Here is a 21,371-nt window from a genome sequence, read left to right as displayed (position 1 = left end):
CAGACAAGTTTCCAAAGCGACACAAGAAATCTCCCCACGAGTTATTCATGACCAAGAAAAATAACGAGGGGCCCAAGCCTACGTGGGTTGTTAGAAGGTGACAAGGATGGAATGATTTTGTATTACTTGGACTATTCGTTTGTTTTTGTCAATATTACTTGGAATGTCATCATCTCTAAGTACTAACAAGTAATATTTATCACGCCAACACAGGATTGCTCGATTGGTCAAATTCTTACTAGCCCGTGGTTGTGATTGTGGCCGAAGAAGGAAATCATGATCAGAATGAGAGACCAAGTGAGGCATAATAAGGACCTCCTTCAAGTAGGATTTTCATTTGTTGTAATGGCTTCAGTGTACAGCCAACCATCAAGATTTTGCCACATACATAGAATACAATTGAACACGTCAATTAAAATGACAGGGCTAGTTATAAATATGGTTTTTTTCCTTTTTTTAATTCAAGAATTTTATATTTTTAGATTTTATAAAATGAAACCTCATTCTTTATGAATTAATGATTCTACCATTTATATGGGCGATAGACCTTAATGACTCATCTTCTTCAAGAATCCTAAATTTTGGAATACTCAGAAGCTGAAGCTCCAACTTCTCTTGCTTCATTCCCTACAAAATAGATAACAGAGAGGATGTGATAAGATTTTCCTTGAGGGAAGAGTGGGATTAGAACTTGAAATTAAAAGAGAAGTATAACTAACACGTTCACAAAATAACCACAACAAGAAGAAAAAATGTAGAGCTAAAAGTGAATGAAAATCTGAACATATTTAAAAAAAAAAACACACACACAAATCTAAACTAAAAAATGAAAAACCAAATGTTGAGCTACAAACTGATAGAGGAACTCACAGAATCCGATGATTCTTGAAGAAGATGAGTCACCAATATCTAACTTCCAACTATATAAATGGGAAAATCCTCAATTCATAAATAATCTAACTCAAGAAATGCTAATCTTGGAAATGAGGGATTAGAGTAAAGTCGAAGTTTTGTTTTGTAAATTTTTAAAATATAGAAGTATAGAACCCTTGAATGTAAAACGAGAAAGATATATTTACAGCTAAACCACTGTCATTTTAATTAACACCGTTTAGTTGTATTTTGTACACATGGCAAAATCTCAACGATTGGCTATAGGTTACAGCCACTACAACAAACAAAAATCTTTGAGGTGTGCCAATTCAAGGTTAGTAAAGTCATAAAGACTCATACAGAATAAGTGGATGGCATCCCCTGTATATAAAACTCTCCTACTCCACCCAAAAAAAAATCCCTTGGGGAAGCCCTTGCACTCAAAAAGAGTTGTTTTAAATGTTTATCCTATATTCCTCAAAATTCTTTTCTCATAGAGTTTACAGATACCCAATAACAAAGGAATTTACTTAACCATTAAAAGAACTTGTGTGTGACAAACCCCTGGTCTTACGTATGAATAATGCTGAAAAAGTTCACTTGCAATTGATGAAAAAATATAAAATCATACTGGATCTTCAAGAATCTGAAACAATCAAGAGAGTTGCAAAGTACAACCTCAATGAACCAAACATTCATGTCCTTTGGACCCAAGCAGGGTTCCACTTTGCATGACGCAAGTCCCTTCTTTTTACTAGTTTGTTGTGCTTGTTCACTCTACTACTGTAGGTCCCTGCAGTCCTGATATATCGGTCCAAATTCAGCTCTCCATGCTTGATCGTCATTGGTAAATGACATGGAGCAGGGATCTGTGACATCAGAATCTTCACGGTATAATGGTCGCAATGCAGATTGTGGTAACCTACTCTCTGCAAGATACTGTTTCATTGTGACCATCTCCATCTTGTGCTTTCTCTTTTGTTTCTCCATTTGCTTCTTCAAGTTCTCAATCTCTTGCTGCGCATTTGTGGAGTTCGCCTGCACCCATCAAAAAACAGTGTGTGAGTAGTAGAATAAATACAAAAACTCGTATTTGACTAGGTAGTCGTCTATCTGACTTACTTCTGCAATTGATGCAGCTTCCTCTGCCTCTCTCAGCCTCACAAGGAGTTCTCCAGCTGCATGAACCGCTTCTGCAGTGTCTCTAAGTTGAATCCTAAGACTTACGTTCTCTTTCTTCAGTTGTTCCCTCTCTTTTCCCCTCTCTACTCTCAAGGCTGAGAGCTCAGCAGCAAGGGATTTGGCAAAGCGTGAATTACCCTTGCCTCCAGCCTTTGCAGCTGCCCTCTTCACGTCTGCAATTCCTTCCATGATTCTCTTATGTTTTTCAAGCAAGTCACTATACTTCTCTTGCAGTTCAGCATAGTGTTCAACAATTCTAGCATGCCCAAGGACGGCCCTGTTTAGTGCATCATCCAACTCTAGTGTGCAGTTCTTCTCCTTTCTTAACTCTGCCTCCACCTTCTCGGCATGCTGACGGTTTAATTGAAGGTCAATTCTTAATTCATCAGTTAATGAAATCCACTCACTTTCCATCTCTGTCCACTTTTCTCTTTCCTTCTCAATTTCTTCCTCAGTCTTGTCTTGAGAATCTACACTTTTTCTCAGATGGATCGATCCTGATAATGAGTGAAAGTCATCCTGTTCTTTAGTGGACTCAATTGAAGCTGCACCATCCATATATAACTGCAACTTGCTTTGTAAAGTTTGGATTTGTTTCAGAAGAAATTCCCTCTCACTTGTGTTAGAGAATTCAGGACCTAACTCTTCCTGGAGCTGCAAATATCAACAATTACATCTTTAGAAACCATCATTAATGAATTATATTTGGGGCAGTCATCCATCTCATAAAGTGGCAAGATAAGCAACAAGAGAAAATGTTATAAAGACTTAGATCCAACATTTTTTATATTTCAGGATGGCGACCATCTGCCCCCCCCCCCAAAAAAAAAAAAAAGAAGAAGATAATTTGATACATAAACAAAGCGTATTATTGTCGATCCTACTGTTCATTAGTTGTTGCCCAACTCTCCCTGGAGCTGCTTACCCAAAAAGAAAACTCTTCCTGGAGCTGCAAATATCGACAATTACATCTTTAGATTAATGCAGAAACCATTATTGGTGAATTCTATCTGGGGGCAGTCATCCATCTCATAAATTGGCAAGATAAGCAACAAGCGAAAATGTTTTGAGGACTGGGATCCAACATATTTTATATTTCCAGACGGTGGCCATCTAAACCTAACATCTCCCCCCCCCCCCTCCTCAAAAAAAAAATAAATAATAAATAAACTGTATTATTATGATCCTACTGATTGGTGTCCTTCATTAGTTGTTGTCACCGAACTGTAATTGTCTTAATTTGTAAACTAGTCTATGCACTGCTGAGTCCTTTCTTTGCCCAACCTTTGGCCCAACCTTTGGCCCAACTACCTACCATATGTATGATTACACCAGTCAGGTGTCAGTTTATTGTCCATTCTCTTTCCTCCAGGGGATGGGGGGTTGTAGGAAGAAAAGAAACAACTGAAAGAAAGATTTACCTTGCTTATATCCTCTAATGAAGAATAAGCAGTTTTAAGTCCCTCATTTGGAACAATTTCACTTGTCAAGGCCTTACTCTGACAAGTTTCCATTTCCTGACTTTGTTGCCCAATGGAACTATCTTCTTTCTTATGTCTGTGTTGCTCAACCTGCAATGGGTTTTCACTAATATTCAAGTCAAGATGTATGGTAAAAAAACCTTTGGTTTGAAGTGGACAAAAATTTCTCACCAGACAATTTAGTTGGTCAATTTTAGCTGCTTGTTCTGCACAAAGCCTCTCAAGAGCCATCTCCCTCTTTCTGGCTTCTTCCAAAAGCTTTTCAGCATCCTGACAATTTAGAAGGCGTAAAATTTAAAGCAAAGACTCTTAATTGAGTAATTGCAAAATAACCCCCCCCCCCCACCAACCACCACTCTCTCTCTGAAGGTTGTGTCAAACTTACCTTAGGTCCCTCAGGAGTCACTGCTCCACTGAATGGCACAACCCAAGTGTTGAAGCTATCCTGGACTTGATTTGAGCTACTGAATCCCATTCTTTTGCAGGATGTACACAGGAAAGAAGCAGTTTTTTGTGTCTCGATTTTTTGCCCTTCTGACCCTGACTGAATTCGACTATCATCATCATCTTTCCCCACTACTTGAATTGGTTTCAGCATCAAATGATCAAAGGATAAGGAAGCTGAAGACTTATTTAATGCTGAGTTTCTCTCATGATAGTCGATGATCTGCAAGCCCCTATGAAGGCTGGTAGCCAGTGAGTCTGTGGGTCCTGCAAATATCTTGCTTGACCTTAGAGAGGACCTTAAAGAGGAGTGCTTTTGATCATTTACTTTAGGTGACTGTATTTGGACCTCTGGATCAAACTTAGGATTCTCTGTTCCAATATTCTGACTGGCAAAAAGGTTTGATGAGGATGGTATGCTTTTCTTTAAGGTGTCTGCAATTTTAGGTGACTCAGAGAAGGTTGGGCCTTCAAGGGCTGGAGATTGTCGACCTGGTCTGATTGAAAGACTGCTTGTGATTGCAGATTTAGAGGTACCAGAAGTGTCTGGGCAAGCAAGAAGGTTCTCCATATTCCCATCATTTTCAGTCAAATACAGTGATTCTTCAATTTTAATTCCTTCCAGCTCAGTATCAAGTTCAATGTCAGGTTCAGAACTTTCTTCCAAGGAAGGGAGCTGAATGTTATCTTTGACATCAGTAAACTCTGTTGCATTGCTCTTGCAGGAACTTTGCATATTTTCCAGCTGGTCCTTTAGTTCCTTGACATCTTCCTCATCAACATTTATATCTTCGTCAATGTTGTTATGTATGCGGGGTAAGATCAAAGAACGATTAAGGCTTAACCTCAACTGGTTCAAACTATCACGTGCATTTTTTCCATTATAGTATCCACTCTTTGTTCCAACCGAGCAGCATACATCTGACTTTGCTTTTATAAGTTCCTCCTGTAAGAATGTACGCAACTTAGTCAATAATATCATGCTGAATAGTCAACTTTAATGGATAATGTATATGAAATGGTCAGTGAAGACAATACCTTTAATTGACGTATCTGGTCACTCAAACCATTAACATCATCTTCTGTTATTTCATTAATCACTGGCATATTCCGAATGGCTTTTACCCGCTGTCCAAATCTTAATGTGCTCAGGCTTTCAACTCTGCATCTGTTTCAACAAGGAAGACCATTTCAAGCAAATCAATAGAAGGAAAAATAATATGACAATGACATTGGATAAACCATTTAGTAAGGATTTTATTTATGTGTGTTAATGAAGTATCACTTAACAAAAAAAAAACCCCAACACCCCCCCCCCCCAAAAAAAAAAATAATCCAAAATACCATCTCTAAACAAAAAGTGAAAATTCTATTTCTGAATTACCTTTCATCTGGGGAAATGGAACAAATAACCGTGAGTTTGGCATTACCACCAAGTGATTCCCTTAGTAAGTGTGTTAAACAAGAGTCTTTGTATGGGATATCTTTAGATTCTCCAGGCTGAGCATCTTCTGCCAAAGTATTCACCAATTTCCTGCAGGGAAAAGTTAGCAGTTAATCAACCATCTACTCATTTAAAAGGTAGCCCTTGGTGCAGCGGAAGGTTACTCCATTGTCACCAAGTGGTTGTGGATTCAGTTGTGGGAACAGCCTTCACAGGGAAGCAGAGATAAGGCTGTGTACACAATTTCACCCCCCCCCCAAAAAAAAAAAAGAAGGCTGTATACATGACCCTCCCAGACCCCGCATTGGCGGGAGCGTCATGCCATGTACTGGGACACGCTTTCTCATCTACTCATTTGAGATTTAAAAGTAGTTTGTATCTATGACATGTTCTCAAGATATCCATCAGAATCAACTAAACTGTATCCTATCATCACAAGTCAACTACATTACAGGCCACACTGTCTAGATTTTAATTGCTTGGGAAAGTGGTACTTCAAATTTTAGAATGATTCAGAAGCATCAATTACCTCAAGAGAAATTGTTCAAAATTAACTTGGAAAAGCATTTTGACATTTAGTATTCTAGATATGATAACTTGGCGTGATAATTAGCAACTCAGTAAATATGAAGTCATACCCGAGGTGTGACAGAGACTTCTTTACATGTTTTCCTTCCTTTACATACTGTGTACCAGCATCATCAACTCTACTTCTTTCTGATCCAGCAAGATCAATGAGATTGATTCTGCTTGTCTTTGAGCTACCAAAGCATTTTGATGAGGTACCCTGTGGCAATTTTGGAGGAACTTTTGGCATGAAGTTGCAGGAAAAATAAACAATAATGGAAGGGGAAGTATAATAGTTCAACCATAGGGCCTCACATATATATAGTGACTGTAATATAACCAAAAACAATTATCCATATGCGACCACACAAATCCAATGTAGGGGCATCTCTATTAATTGTTATTGTAATCATTGGCCAGTGGTATTGGAAAAGAACACGTACCTTGCTCCAGGATTCAACGACACAGGTGAAAACAATATGAGATCGAGATCCCTTGGAATTTGTGCTCGTTGCACCAACCTTCCTGTTTGAAAGTCCCTGTATCACATGGAAAAAAAAATTCAAAATCAACTAATAATGATATAACCATGGAGAAGGGGGAAAGGGAACACAGTTCCTGAAAAGGAATCGCAGTAGAGTGAAATTTGGACTCACGAACCACAAAAGGGGAAAGAAAAACTGATGAACATTAAATTGCAACCAGAAAAAGGCTTATGCATGGCTACTCTATACCTTAATCAATATTTGTGTTGTATCCTCATAGTTTGTCACGTATTCCTCAGTTAGATTCTCAACATAGAACCCATTCTTGGCATCATCTCTTATCTAGTTTACAAGGAACAAACCCATTTAACCATGAAAGCTTCCATATAAAGAATAAGCCAAAAAAAAAACACAATTAAGATCCAAATGAACAGAGAACAGAAGCACACACCACAAGGTTCCGTTGTGTTGGATCGAGTAGATCACCAATCTGGTCGTTGTATATCTGCAGCCAGTAAAATTTCATAACTAGAACCATACAACACTGCAAAATCAGTTCCTTAAAAGCTACATTACATGTAACCAATAAAAATACCTCCAAAAATGAACATCGACACTGGTAATTTATCTGCTTCTCAGAGTTCTCCTGCTCCTGAATGACAATCCGAAAATCAGTATAGACCCATATTGGCTGTTCACTTTCTTGTTTGAGACAATTTGAGACAATGAGAAGTGGAAATGTGATGCGCTTACTCTATGTATTTCAGAGAACAGCATCTGAAAAACTCTAGGCACAATGCCCTGGTGACTAAATGAGGAATGGCCTTCAAGCATGGCACTTGGTGGACCCCACATGGTGTAAGTCTTCCCACTACCCGTCTAATGAGAAATCAATAGAAGTTAGGCAAGACGAACTCTAATCATATTAACCCTTTGAAGATGGAGAATTTAAGGAGTAAAGAAATTAGAGAAAGAAAGAAAGAAAGAAAGGCAGAAGATAATTCAAAAGTCTGAGTACCTGACCGTATGACAAAATGGAAGTGTTGAAACCTGCCAATGAGTTTTTCACTACTGGCACGCCTACTAAATTAAAAAGTTCCTCCTGAAGAAAAATGGGTTTCAAGTCATCTAAACAATCTAAAAGTAAGCCACATGGTGAGGGGTGTAAAAGCTGAATTCTGAACCTGGGAAGAATTTGAATCAACAACAGCATCGAAGCTAAACAACCGATCTCCAACTGATAGTGAATCAGGAGAAGCCCTCCGAATAATCGAAGTTTCCTGTTTTCCTTGTCCAGCGTCTGCCCTAATCCTCACGACAACCTAGCAAAAAGATCACAAAGAATTAAAAAGTTTAAAGCAAAATTCAGGCCCGAAAGAGGAAGATAGAGGGAGATCCATGGTACCTTGACTGACGGGTCAGAGGCAACTATATCTTCTTCTTGATTTTCAGATCGGGCGATCTCTTTCGGGAAGATCACCGACTTTGACAGTGGTTTTTTGGCGACAACAGGAGAAGTAGGACCAGCAATTATGGGTTGGATATTGGGATCCGGAGGTGGAGTGTTTTCTCCTCCGAATTTTAACTTCGAAAAGCTGGACTTCATCTTCTGCTTGTGAGATGCGGACCTAGGAAACAGGTTGCGGATCGACTGCGTTGAAATGCTTCCCAAGAAATGATGATTTTCTGCTTTCTCCATGTCCCGTTTCATTGCTTCCAAATTCCGACTGTGAAACAGATCCTATCGATCTAGCAAATCCAATAGATCTAGATCAGAAGAGCACTGAGTGAGTGCTGTGTGTGTGTGAGAGAGAGAGAGAGAGAGAGGAGGCGTTCAAATGAGTCCAGAGAGGGAAGCAAAAAGAAATTGGTAGCCGTTGAGAAATGAGAAATGAGAAATGAGCAGTGAATGTAGAGATTTGAATCTTCAGGAATCACTATTGAATTGACCAGAATACCCTTATACGTCAATTCGTCGCTCCAGCTATTCAATCCACCGTCCATGATAATAAGGGTCTCAAATTCAAAAGTTGATATAGCCGTTAGGGAAAGGAGCTTCTGTAGCCGTTGGAGAGAGGGGTGGGCCCGACTGCCGGAGTGATTTTTTTTTTTTTTTGGCGGCTAAATAGGCTGTGGGAAGTTTGGAACGCTTTGATTGAAGTATCGTACAGTCGGCTGATTTTTTAAGAGATATATCGTCCGGTATATATCGGTATAATACTGGCCAATGGATTTTATGTATCACATCAGTTGAATTCAATATAGATAGATATCAACAAATATCGTATTGTATCATAAGATACTTTAAACCTTGGATCGAAATAATGATTAGCCATCATATTAGGGTCTCGAAATGAGAAGAAGCCACACGACCAATGATTGTCTTTCCTTTTCTTTTTTTTTTTAAGAGGAGTGTCAAGGTTTAAAGTTTCCCACAATTTCATCCCAGCAGATGCCAATTCAAATCATCTGACCATGAAAAGGAGTTTAGGGCTCAGCCTTATTCCTAAGATGTATTATCTAGTTGAAGTCAAAAAAAAAAAAAAGGGTTCCCCAATAAATCAATTCTTATAGCTCCTGAATTTGTAGGAGAGGAACTTCTTTCTCTTCACAATTGATTTGAAAAATCCATGTATGTTTTTGCATCATCATACATCACCATTGTAAGCTTTAGTCGATACACAGATCATGGTATCAGTATTGTGTCAGCCAATATGCTTCGATCACAGTCCGAGACCATAACAGGTTCTTGGGTATCGACAAATACTCGTCCCCCCCCCCCCCCCCCTCCTCCTGAAATTCCCTCTCTTTAGACCACATAATACCAGACCAGTAGAGATGTAATTACATATTCAATATGAATATACTCAGGTCTTTTTTTCCCTCTAGGTTGGCTTCCATAACCCACCAGTTGGGAGAACACACTTCCACTGTTAATACTAGTATACTTACTCTGTTTTCCCACCCTGTACCTGTATTGAACAGAGAAACCAGGTCCATTATTGTTTTCATCAAGTTATTAAGGATTTCAGACACTCAAATATGAGAAAGATTATGTATACTTCAATACCAATCAATAACAACATGCCACTAAATGCAGCTTGAGGTACTCAGTAGTCCAGTGTAATCTCTCTCCAGAAAATGCCAATACCAAAATAAGAAATTTTGCTGTCCTGAGCCATTGACTGTGAATGTTAAGGATGTCTGGCAAACAAGAAACTTAATTTCAAACACTATTCTTCAGATCCATCTTATTTACAACTGGGTATTGGACAGAATTTATCAATGATCAAACTCCAGCAACTGATTCAATGCCACCACCAAACAGAAGCTCCAAGGGGAATTGGTTGTCTCTAATTATTTTATGCTTATCCAAATTTTCATGTTTGGAATTCACATTCTTCCTTGTGGAAATGTTCTTCCTGCACCTCTTGCTGAGTACCAATCATGCAGGGTTCATTTGGCTGTACGAGGAAGTGAAATTTCATGACCAAATGTGGAATGATTTGGAATTACTCATCTATTACATTAAATAATAAATACAAATGATTACAGAAGTTTCTATTATAAGTTTGAAATTTTCCCTTGCAACCAAACGAAGCCATAGGGAGACTGACACTAACCCAACTGAGAAGTACTTTCTACTTTACGAATAGAACAGCATAAACCATATGAGAACTCATTTATCAAGAGTGAGTCTGTTGGCCAGGGTTCATGTAACATGGTTAAGTTAAACCTTCGATGTCCAATTACTTCAAGTGAAATGATGGCGCATATGGCAAAAATAAATTGAATTGATATCATTAAATTCAGGTGCCCAATTAATTTTTGATAAGATAGTCTCTGATAGCTATGAATGCATTATCAGTTTACCAAAAAGACTGTGCAGCTCCTCAACTTTGGGCTCTTTCACTGGCAACTCTAATGTCACCTGTCAATTTGTTCAACAACAACAGAATGTTCAGTGAGGATACGATTATCCAGCTTACATCTAATTTACACTTCTATGTACACCACACAGAACCACCACAATTGGCCTTTTTTAAGGCTTGCTAGAGAACATATGATGAATTCAGAAAAATGCCTATGAATCAGGTGGCTAGGATGACTAGCATATGCCTAATAAAAACACACTACATCACTGGTCTTCCATGGGCCCAGAAACTTCCCTCATGGTTTACCAGGCAAGTAGCATAAACTTCCACCAAATGTCAAATAAATATAATTGTTATTTTTGCTATACCCTCAAAGAAGCTCACAGTCTTTACCTCTTTGAAGATTTCACTAAACGACACATCTTCAAAGCCCTGCATAGCAAATGAACATTGGAAGTTTCAGTCCTCAAGATGCAAAGTTTGCCGCAAAAGAAGTTCCCACATAATGGACAGTTGTACACAGAATTCAACACGAAATCACAAATGAAGTATAAATATGCATTTTCACTTCATCCACAGGAGAGAGAGAGAGAGAGAGAGAGAGAGACCAGTTTACGGAACAGTCTGAGGGATGCTGTGTTCGATTCTGCAATTTTAGCACGAAACCTGTTGATACCAAAATTCTTAACTGCAAAAGCCATCATCATCAAGACCGATTCCTCTCCGAGCCCCTTGCCACGACTATGCTGACAAGAATAAGATGATAAGCAACTTAAGAAAGAAAAAACCATTTCTCCAAAATTGTTAACTTGAATTGACTAAACAATCTTAAGATAAAATGAACGAAAGCAGCCCCTCCACACCCAACCCCACCCCCAACCCAACCCCTAACCCCAAAACCCAAAAAGGAAAAAGAAAAGTAGGAAGGTAAACAAGTAGCATCACTTGCATGTTAAAACTTGGAAGATAAATAGTACGCTTCTTTCATGAATCAAGTATATGTATGACTGCAAATCTGGTTTTCCAAATTCCCATGTAAGCACCCAAACCTCAATTCAAATAGAGGAAAAGATGATTATGCGCCTATAACATGGTAACTGTGAGGCAAAGAAATAAGGGGATAATAAATTTCCTATATTGGTCTTTTTTTAAATTTCCTGTGTTGGTTTTTTTTTTTAAATAAAGGTAAACCAGACTTCATTTAGAAATGGAAGTGCAGGAACAGCAATCACTTTCAACCATCAATTTATCCACCCCCTCAGCAACTGCTGCAAACATCCCTTCCCTTATAGCAATAGCTTCACCTTCCATGGGAGAATTGAAAGAATAAGGGGCTGATACAGTAGCAATAAAGCTTCCATTGGACCTAATGATCAACCCAATGCCCCCCAAAGAGTCCTCTACAGCAGCATCACTGTTCAATTTATAAACACCGTGTGGAGGAGGAGGCCAACTCTGATATTCCGGACATTCAAACCCCTCTGGTTAACTCACCTCAAGTGATACTCATATTGATCATCTCCAACATTGCTATTCACAGGTAGTCAAGTACAGTAAATTGGAAATCAAGATTGCTAACAGCACAAAATATATGCAGCTGATGGAACTCTAGTAATAGTCTGTGGTTGGTACCTCTTGGATTCAGCTATCATTATTTCAATCTCTGCCATCTGTGAATCGTCCAAGTCATTCATATATATATTGACATCACCAACCATAGCTGAAAAAAGAAAGAATTCACTACCTCAAATATGCAGTTGAAGAAATGAGGTCAGTCATGAGAATTTGAGCAACTCGGTTACAATTCAACAACAACAAAACAAGCCTTGTCCCAACTAAATGGGGTTGGCTACGGGATTCTTGCCTTCCAATCAGCTCTGTTTGGGGCCATACTAGATACAAAACCTCAGCTATACATATCCTTTCTCACCACTTCTTTAAGGTTATCCTAGGGCTTCCATTCACTAATCAAACTTAATAAAATCATCGTGGATATTCAAACAAAAAGGAAAACACTAATGAAGCTACCCCACTAGATAACCATTTAAACCCCCTGAGAAGAAATTACCTAAATTACCAAAAGGACTGTTCCAAACATCAGAAAATAGAGCCCTATACATGAAACCCAGAAAACAAAATAACTGACCTTCGACATGGGGATTTCCATGGAAGAATTCTCCTACAACCAATTGCTTATCCAAGACAATGAAAGTATGCTCTGCAATTATTGAATCATGGAAGGAAGAACATCAAATACCAAAAACATTCCTAATTATATATTAATACGAACAAATGAACAAAAAAGAGAAATTAGAATTACTATTGGAGTCCTGAGTCCAAGAGAGGTGCATGTCGTACTCTTGATCCAGTGTTAGTGGCTCTGAGCCTGTTGCTTGAAGCAGTGAGGGATCCTGCATCCATTCATGGTACGTGGGTACATGCTCTCTCATGTAAGGAACCAGTGTTACCTTCTCGCCTTCCAAACTTACTCCCTGCTTCTCCATCTCCCTCTTTCACGATCTAACAGGTCCAAAGGGTTCAGCAAAATTGAAACTTGGGCTTGGGAATGCGGAAACCTAAAATACCCAAATAGATTAAAAAGAAAGAAAAAAATGGGAGACGCCAGTCGCCATCACCAGGGCTGGGAGCTCTTATGCGTCCGAAGCAAGCCAAGTAGATGAACGGCTGGGATATACTGGGATGCATACCCCACTAATTGAGTCTTGAATCACCTCCATGTCAGCAGATAACCATTGCGTCTGACCTTTTATACCACACAATAAGGGTGGGTCCATATGGGACCCAATGATGTCTTATGCTTAATTCATTTTATCGGTACCTTAAAATGAATTCTACTCCCATTGGTGTGTGGAGAAGCGTTGAAGGAACACATACCTCTCCTGTGGAGGTGATCTAGATTGTTATTTGTTGCTAATCTGCATAAGGTGGATCATCGGTGTACATTTCCTTCTAAAATGATAGGAACTAGAAGATGCATTTAACGGTTGTGTGCATGTGTTGTGGGATTGGCTCTTTTTCAAAGATAGAAGATGTGTAAGCCGTGGCAAGTAAGGAACCACAAAGGGGCAGGGACCAAGCAAGTGAAAAACAGGACAACCCCAGATGGAGGAAAATATATAGAAAAAGCCACCGGAGGAAAAGGGGGAGGCAAAACAAACGATGCACAGAAGCAGGGAGGCCACCCCAAGAAGCAGGGGGAGCGCCCAAGGCCAAAAGGTAGACAGGCCGATTCCTGAGTAACGAGCCAAATAACATGTGGCAGGGTTTGTAAACCATTCCTTGTACGAGTTATTAAGAGCAAAACATAGTGAAAACCTAAAAGCTAAATGTAGCTCTACATTTAGGGGCCTGAGTAAATCCATGTCTCATTTCATTTTTTTTTTTTCCAAGACATTGAGATAACACAACCTCGTGATTTGGCTTCTTAGAGGGGGAGGGAGAAGGGGGGATTCACATCCTGTGTAATTCATTTTTTTACAATTTCCTCCTAGGATTGTGCCATGTGGCATTAAGTAAATCCAACGGTTACCCAATTTCAAACTAAATTTGAATTTTATTTAAACCCACCCATAAATTTGAATTTTATTTAAATTATTTGAATTGGATGACCGTTGGATTTATTTAATGTCACATGGCACAATCATAGGAGGGAATTGTAGGAAGAGAAATTACAGAGGATGTGGATCGGGGTGGCGAGGAAAAGGTAAATTATAGGAATTTCTTTGAGAGAATCTAGGAAAATAGATTAGATTTAAAAAAAAAAAATTGTAGAGATTAAAAGATTTGCTCTTGATAGAAGTGGTTGCCTCAGGCTCTCAGCTTGATCTATCGTTTTCTCAACAGCCACCCAAACTTCTGACGGTTCTAATATTAATCTGGAATGAAAATTTCTATTAATCTGGAATGCCAGAGATTGGTTATGATGTTTAATTAGTGGACCACATTTTTCCTTAATTGCTCTTGAGGACGGTTTGGTTTCTAGCTTTCTATATTCTATTACCTTCAATTTTTGCCTTACTGGAGATTTTATCGGTTTCTCAGTGGTTTTTTTTTAGGACTCTTTATCTTTAGTTTAGATAAAAATAAGGCATAAGATTTATGTTTGGATCAGATAAAAAGAAAGGTGCAATGTTATTTCTCTCTTGCCTTCTTTTGATTCTCTGTGCATTAGAAGAGTCATTTTCAACAACCATCTGCAAGCTATTAGAGTTGTTCAAAGGCTCTCAAGAATTTTCCTCAGCCCCAGAAGCAAAGGCAAGTAGATTCCGGTAAGCCAGATTTAAAATGCGACCAGATTCCGGTAAGCCTTCACTCAATCTTTTATAGTTTTGATTGTTTATTTTCTTCTCATTGGTTGCAAGTGTTATGCTCTGTTGCCCCCTTAGCTTGTCCGGTTAAAGAAGACTTAGTTACAAAAAAATAAATAAATAAATAAAAGATTTCTTTCTCTGCTTTGGTAACTTAGCAGGAGATGAAAATTATATTCACTTTTATAGACAAAGTCTCTTTCTCCTTGCTTTTCATCAAGTTTAGAGTCTAGTACCATCGCATTATATCAGAGTATAAACTTCTCAGTCATGTCAGTCTGCACTAACCCTAATGATGTTAGGAATATTAAGCTCATTTTATCTTTTCCAGCAAGGGAGGGAATGGTGGTTGCTGGTGGTAGGGAAAGGGGTGGTGAACCGAGTGACTTTGGGAGTTTTCTTGTAAATTCAATAAAATTAAGTGAAGTTTTGTAAAATACAAACTTATATTTCTTTTTATCCCATGAGATATGTTGATACATCGGGTAATTTGATATTTAAAAGAAAATCAATTGTGGATAGTTTGATATATTTTCCACTTAAATGAGCAGTCAAGAATTTAGGCCTAATTTAGGCCTAACTTATGTGAATGTAATATTTTTTATTTGTTAGAAGTTAATTTTTTTTTCAATAATCATTAGTAATCATGATGCAATTTGGGTCCAAATTGTTTTTAATTTATTTTTTAGAGCCTCAAAATGTCCACGAGCAAGGAAGGCGAAAAAAGGCATGCAAGGACAATTGTTCAGATATGACTTTCTTTGTGTTGCTCCAAAAAACTAATCATTGCTCTTTTGGCAGCTAGAAACTAGCAAAACAACATGCTCGACCAGTGGTGGTCGGCAGCAATTAAGTCAGTGAATTCGAAACAACTTGAAATGAGACTTTAGACACAAGAAATCTCAGAGCCTCAATACTAGAAGTGAATAATAAATACGTACATTGGGTGATGAACAATGGGGTTTATATATTTTTTAGGAAGTTACCTCAAATGGTTAGATTGATAGGGACAATAGCCTCCTGGTTGTCGAATGCAGGGGATCCCTACTTGGAGCGGTAGTAGTGTCTCACTCAAATATGGTAAGTGACGCTTGGATTTGTTTAGTCTTCTATTCAGAGTCTCTCAAAGTGTTGGGGGTATTCTAATGTCCTCAGTAGATCCATTCTTCTTTCCATGTCAAATTCTCCTCGAGTCGACCACTATTGAAACACCGGATGGTCCATACTTGGTCAGACCACATCACTTTAATCTTACTATCTTTATATAGAAGATTGCTTTCATTATTATAAAAGCAATTCCACATTCACTAACCGGATCTAAACGATGAACATCCAAACTCAACACGTTGAGGTACTCCTTGAGAATTTTGGATTCTCTCCCTTTCAGGATAGAGGGATAGGTAGAGGTTCGTGCGTTCTTTACGTTTCTTCATCACATAATAGGGGTAAACTTCACATTTGAATGTTGACAAAATAAATTAGAGTTGGATTTCTAGTGGGTTATGTAGGTCAAGGTTTAAAATATCGGTATCGAGTATTGTATTAGACTATTAGTCAAGTGATTTTAAGAGACGTATCGTCTAGTATCGAGTATTGTATCGTTCTAGCTAATGTATTTTAATGTAATTTAATATAGAGACGATCGAGATGTATCATATCTATTGGTTCAAATATAAACATACGATTTGACTAGTATCGTATGATATTATGAGATACTTTAAATCTTTACGTTGGCCCAACCCTTCGTTTTTGGGTAGTAGGCCCAACCTTTTTTGTGTTGTAATGAAGTGGTGTTTTTTTTTTTTAAATTATGATTATTATTATTATTATGGGAAACACAATTGCGCGGTATAAGGAAAAATAAAAGAATACAACTGCTGCTGTGCCTGTACGGTGATGGTCAGTTGTTTTCAAGGTCCCATCGCAATCGGGGGTATAAAGGGGGGGGGGGAAGGGGAAGCGCCCAAAAAAAAAGGGAAAACCATAAAATATTTTTGGTGGGGGGGGTTGTGGCCTTTTGGGGGGTGGGGTTGGGGGGTGGCGGAAAGCCCCCCCCCCCCCCCCCCCCGCCCACCCGGTGTGTTTTGTGGGCTGGTTTAAAAAAAAAAAAAAAAAACACCCGCGCCCCCCCCCCCCGCCCCGGCGCCCCCCCTTTTTTTTTTTTTTTTTGGTTGGGTGGGCTGCGTTTTCTGTGTTTCCCTGCCGTTCCGGCCGTTTCCTTTTTTTTGTTTTTGGTTTAGTTTTATAATCAACGCCTCTGGCCAATTTATCATAGGCCCAATGGTATAATATTCATGGGCCACACATGGGCTAGCCCAACTTGAATAACACTAATGGGCTACACTTAGCCCACATTCTAGAAGGGAGGGAGATGAGGACATCTAAAAGATGCAGAAAAAAGAAGAAAAAAGGAGAAAAAGAAATAAATAGGAGGGAAGAGAAAAAAGAGAAAGGGGAGCGCGGGGAGGGAAGTGAAGAAAGGAGGGGAGGGGAGAAAACAAGGGGACAGGGTATGAGGGGGGGAGGGAAAAAGAGAGGAGGGAAGGAGAAGTGGAGGAGACCAAGGAAGAAAAGGAGAAGGGAAGGAAGGGAAGGAGAGGAGTAGAAGGAAGGAGGGAGAGAGAAGGAGTAGGGGAACACAGGAGAAAAGGAGAAGGGAAAGGGAAGGAGAGTGAGTAGGGAGGAGAAGGGAGAAAATGGAGGAAGGGTGAGAAAGGGAAGGAAAAGGAGAGGGAACAAGAGATGGAGGTGAAAGAATGGAGGAAGGAGGATGGAGGAGAGAAAGAAAGAACACAGGAGGAGGGAGAGAAGGAAAGACAGAAAAGGGAAAGAAATGGGAAGAAAGAAAGAGCTAAAAAAAAGAGAAGGAGAAAGAAAGAGGAAAGAGGGGAGAGAAGTGAAGGGAACATGTGAGGTAGAAGAAGAGGAACACTCATGGATGGGAAAGGCAAAAGAGGTACAAGATCTTAAAGGGAGTCAAAGAGAAGGGAGAAAAAAAGAAGTAGAGAAGGGAAAGAAAACAAGGGAAGGAAAAGTTAACAAGGAGGGTGGCAAGCAAGAAAAGAAGAAGAAAAGAAAGACAAGTGCTTCCTTTGTGATGGAACAGGGCAGGGATGCAAAGCGGAAGGCCCAAGTGACACCAAGATAATGGTGAAGAGGAGGCGACGTGGGATCAGAGAGCTGGTGCCAAAGCAAGGAGGAAAAGCAAAAAGGGGTGATGAGTGGAGGGGATCAACGGAAGGTGGAAGGCCATGTGATACGGGGAAAAACTTGTCTCAACGGAGGAGGCAAGGTGGGGTAAGATGACAAGGAAAGAGGGAGAAAGGGAAGAAGGCACTAGAGGGAGTTGCAAGGAGTGAGATGAGATTGGAGCATGGAAAGGGTGGATTTGTCGTGGACAATGGATGACTGAATTGGTGTTGGCATGGAATTCAGAGGGGCAAGGGAAGATAAAGAAGGGGCACATGGAGGAAGGAGCAAGAGGGAGGTACAAGGGACTAAGGAGGGGGAAACGTGGAGAGGGAGAAGGAGTCAAAAAGGGGGGACAATGGGGCACTCTTGGAAGACAAGGAGGATGTCTCCAAGACGGATAGAAGGAGATCCAGAGAACTCTAAAGGAGTTCAAGGAGTGATGCGAGCACAAAGAACACATGAGGAGGTGGATCATGCAATGAGTTGGAGGGTGAAACCAAGAATGGCAATATAGGATGTGAGTTGGAGGAACTAAGGAAGCAACCAAGGAGCTATTGGATGGGCACATCGAGGAAGGCACCAAGGGAGGTGTTGTCCAACGAAAGCATGAGGGTCGTTAAGGCTATGCACGACACGGGGCACCAACAAGGTAACTATCAAAAACAAAATCCCATCCGATGATGATCTCTTTGATAGGCTTGGGGTGAAGATACTCACAAGTAGACTTGGGTGGGATTAAAGCGACGGGAGGGTGAGAACGAAGACTACTTGCGTGACGCGATATGGGGCATACGAGTTCTTAGTAATGCCCTTTGGCCTCACCAATGCACCAGCCACATTTTGCACCCCATGAACAAGATATTTCACCCTTACCTTGACAAGTTCGTGGTCGTGTACTTGGATGACATCGTCATCTATAGTAACACATTGGAGGAACATGCACAACATCTAAGGTTGGTTCTTCAAACCCTAAAGGAGAACCAATTATATGTGAAGAAAGAGAAGTGCGAATCGCACAAGAAGAGGTGATGTTCCTAGGTCATAAAGTAGGGGCGGAATGTTGAGAATGGACGGGAGCAAGGTGAAAGCAATTCGGGAATGGGAGGCACCTACTAAGGTTGGCGAGTTGAGGTCTTTTCTAGGCCTTATAAACTACTACCGAAGGTTCATTGCAGGATACTCCAAGAGGGCAGCTCCACCACGGATCTACTAAAGAAGAACAAGGCGTGGGAGTGGTCCGAGTGTCAAGACGCTTTGATGATTTAAAGAAGGCGGTAATGGAAGAACCGGTGCTTGCATTGCCGGACTATGGCAAACCGTTCGAGGTACATACGGATGCGTCCGACTTTGCAATTGGAGGGGTGTTAATGCAAGAAAGACACCCTATTGCATATGAGAGTCGCAAGCTCAACGAGACGGAGCGGCGCTATACGGTGCACGAGAAGGAGATGACCGCTGTGGTGCATTGTCTAAGGACATGGCGACACTATTTGTTGGGATCGAGGTTCGTGGTAAAGACGGATAATGTGGCTACGAGTTACTTCCAAACCCAAAAGAAGTTGAGTCCGAAGCAAGCTAGGTGGCAAGATTTCCTAGCGGAATTTGACTTCACCTTTGAGTATAAACCGGGAAAGCAAACGAGGTGGCCGACGCACTAAGTCGAAAGGCGGAGTTGGCATCTCTTAGCCAACCGGAAGGAGAATTGTTGAGCCTTGTCAAGGGAGGATACGAGCATGACCCAATGGCTAAGGGCTTGCTCACTCTAGCCAAGGAAGGCAAAACAAGGCGGTTTTGGGAAGAGGATGGTGTTCTCTATGCCAAGAAGAAGAGGATCTTTGTTCCTAAGTGGAACAACCTGAGGAAGAACCTTATTCGTGAATGCCACGACACCAAGTGGGCTGGTCATCCAGGGCAAAGACGCACTCGTGCATTGTTGGAAGCAGCTTACTATTGGCCTCAGATGAGGGATGATGTTGAGGCTTATGTAAGGACTTGTCTTGTGTGCCAACAAGACAAGGTGGAACAACATCCACCACGGGGTTTGTTGGAACCATTGCCTACACCAAGTCGTGCTTGGGAGAGTGTCTCTATGGACTTCATCGCGCTCTTCCTAAGTCCGAAGGATGTGGGTCAATCATGGTGGTGGTAGATCGGCTATCCAAATATGGCACGTTTGTGGCGGCACCCGAGGATTGCACAGCGGAAGAAGCAGCTAGGCTATTCCTAAAGAATGTGGTCAAGTATTGGGGGTGCCACAATCAATCATCAGCGATCGTGACCCTCGCTTCACGGGGAGGTTTTGGGCGGAATTGTTCAAGTTGTTGGGCACATCATTGCGGTACTCGACAAGTTTCCATCCCCAAACGGATGGACAGACCGAACGTGTCAACAACTTCTGGAGCTATACTTGAGGCACTTTGTGAGTGCCAACCAGCGAGATTGGGCCAAGTTGCTTGATGTGGCTCGGTTTCATACAATCTCCAAAGAAGCGAGGCCACCAACCAAAGCCCATTTGAGATTGCTACGGGGCAACAACCGTTAACACCACACACTATAGTGACGGGTTATACGGGAAAGAGCCCCTCCACAAGTTCGCCAAGGAGTGGCGAGAAAGGTTGGATGTGGCTAAGTCCTACTTAGACAAAGCCACGAAGAAGATGAAGAAGTGGGCCGACATAGATAGACGACCGCAAACTCGCAATAGGGGACATGGTCATGGTGAAGTTACTACCCCAACAATTCAAGTCCTTGAGAAAGGTGCACAAAGGACTGGTCCGTCGGTATGAAGGCCCGTTCAAAATCGTGAAGAAAGTGGGTAAGGTTTCCTACCAACTAGACCTCCCACCAAAGCTCAAGATCCATCCTGTCTTCCATGCAAGTATGTTGAAGCCTTACCAAGGAGATGCGGAGGATCCTAGTCGTGGGACTTCTACAAGGGCACCTACAAGCATAACAACATCCTATGACAAGGAGGCGGAACATATAATGGCGGATCGAGTAATGCGCAAACGTGGGGTGCCTCCGAGTCGAGAGTATTTGGTGAAGTGGAAGGGATTGCCTGAGAGCGAAGCAAGTTGGGAATCAGAAAACGCATTGTGGCAATTCCAAGAACATATAAGGAGGTTCCACGATGAAAACACGACGAGGACGTCGACAGAATAGGTGGGGGAGAATGACACAACCCAATTTATCATAGGCCCAATGGTATAATATTCATGGGCCACACATGGGCTAGCCCAACTTAGAAATAACACTAATGGGCTACACTTAGCCCACATTCTAGAAAGGAGGGAGATTCTAGAGGAATCTACATCCATAAAGTATCTTGTCTCTAGAAATATCCCTAGAAATATCTGGACCCACTAGAATATTCCAACCATTAGATTCTAGACACTTGTACAAATCACAACCATTCGTTGTATCCTCCTCACCATAAATAGGGGAGGGATTCATTTGACAAAGCATCAAACAAGTGAGCAATAGAAGTTCTCTCAGGTTCT

General features: G+C 40.6%; 2 protein-coding genes across 3 annotated transcripts; both read right to left on the bottom strand.

Moving 5' to 3' along the window:
- Window positions 1-1,181: 1,181 nt before the first annotated feature.
- Window positions 1,182-8,381, bottom strand: LOC149004022 (kinesin-like protein KIN-12F). The gene is made up of 16 exons (XM_089168141.1): window positions 7,882-8,381; window positions 7,661-7,798; window positions 7,495-7,578; window positions 7,230-7,355; window positions 7,072-7,128; window positions 6,928-6,981; window positions 6,726-6,818; window positions 6,435-6,530; window positions 6,063-6,211; window positions 5,365-5,514; window positions 5,019-5,148; window positions 3,922-4,926; window positions 3,708-3,806; window positions 3,477-3,626; window positions 1,996-2,709; window positions 1,182-1,911 (listed from the first exon to the last, which is right to left on the bottom strand). The coding sequence occupies exons 1-16, from the start codon at window positions 8,185-8,187 to the stop codon at window positions 1,654-1,656; spliced, it is 3,609 nt and encodes a 1,202-aa protein (XP_089024267.1). The 5' UTR covers window positions 8,188-8,381; the 3' UTR covers window positions 1,182-1,653.
- Window positions 8,382-9,287: 906 nt separating this feature from the next.
- On the bottom strand, window positions 9,288-12,947 carry LOC149004021 (Acyl-CoA N-acyltransferases (NAT) superfamily protein). 2 transcript variants are annotated; one of them, XM_089168143.1, is made up of 7 exons: window positions 12,672-12,947; window positions 12,498-12,569; window positions 11,984-12,071; window positions 10,960-11,092; window positions 10,745-10,783; window positions 10,350-10,407; window positions 9,288-9,940 (listed from the first exon to the last, which is right to left on the bottom strand). In XM_089168143.1, exons 1-7 carry the CDS (start codon window positions 12,853-12,855, stop codon window positions 9,933-9,935), a joined length of 582 nt encoding a protein of 193 aa, XP_089024269.1. In that variant the 5' UTR covers window positions 12,856-12,947; the 3' UTR covers window positions 9,288-9,932. The 2 variants fall into 2 exon arrangements, with proteins under 2 accessions (XP_089024269.1, XP_089024268.1); XM_089168142.1 differs by lacking the exon at window positions 9,288-9,940 and having other exon boundaries at window positions 9,953-10,407.
- Window positions 12,948-21,371: the final 8,424 nt, after the last annotated feature.

This window comes from Hakea prostrata, chromosome 9, assembly GCF_041222555.1.
Source record: "Hakea prostrata isolate BN-2017 chromosome 9, UWA_Hpros_2, whole genome shotgun sequence".
In the NCBI taxonomy this organism is placed as follows: Eukaryota; Viridiplantae; Streptophyta; class Magnoliopsida; order Proteales; family Proteaceae; genus Hakea; species Hakea prostrata.
Note: the sequence above shows the minus strand (reverse complement) of the source record. Positions and strands in the feature narration are given on the sequence as shown.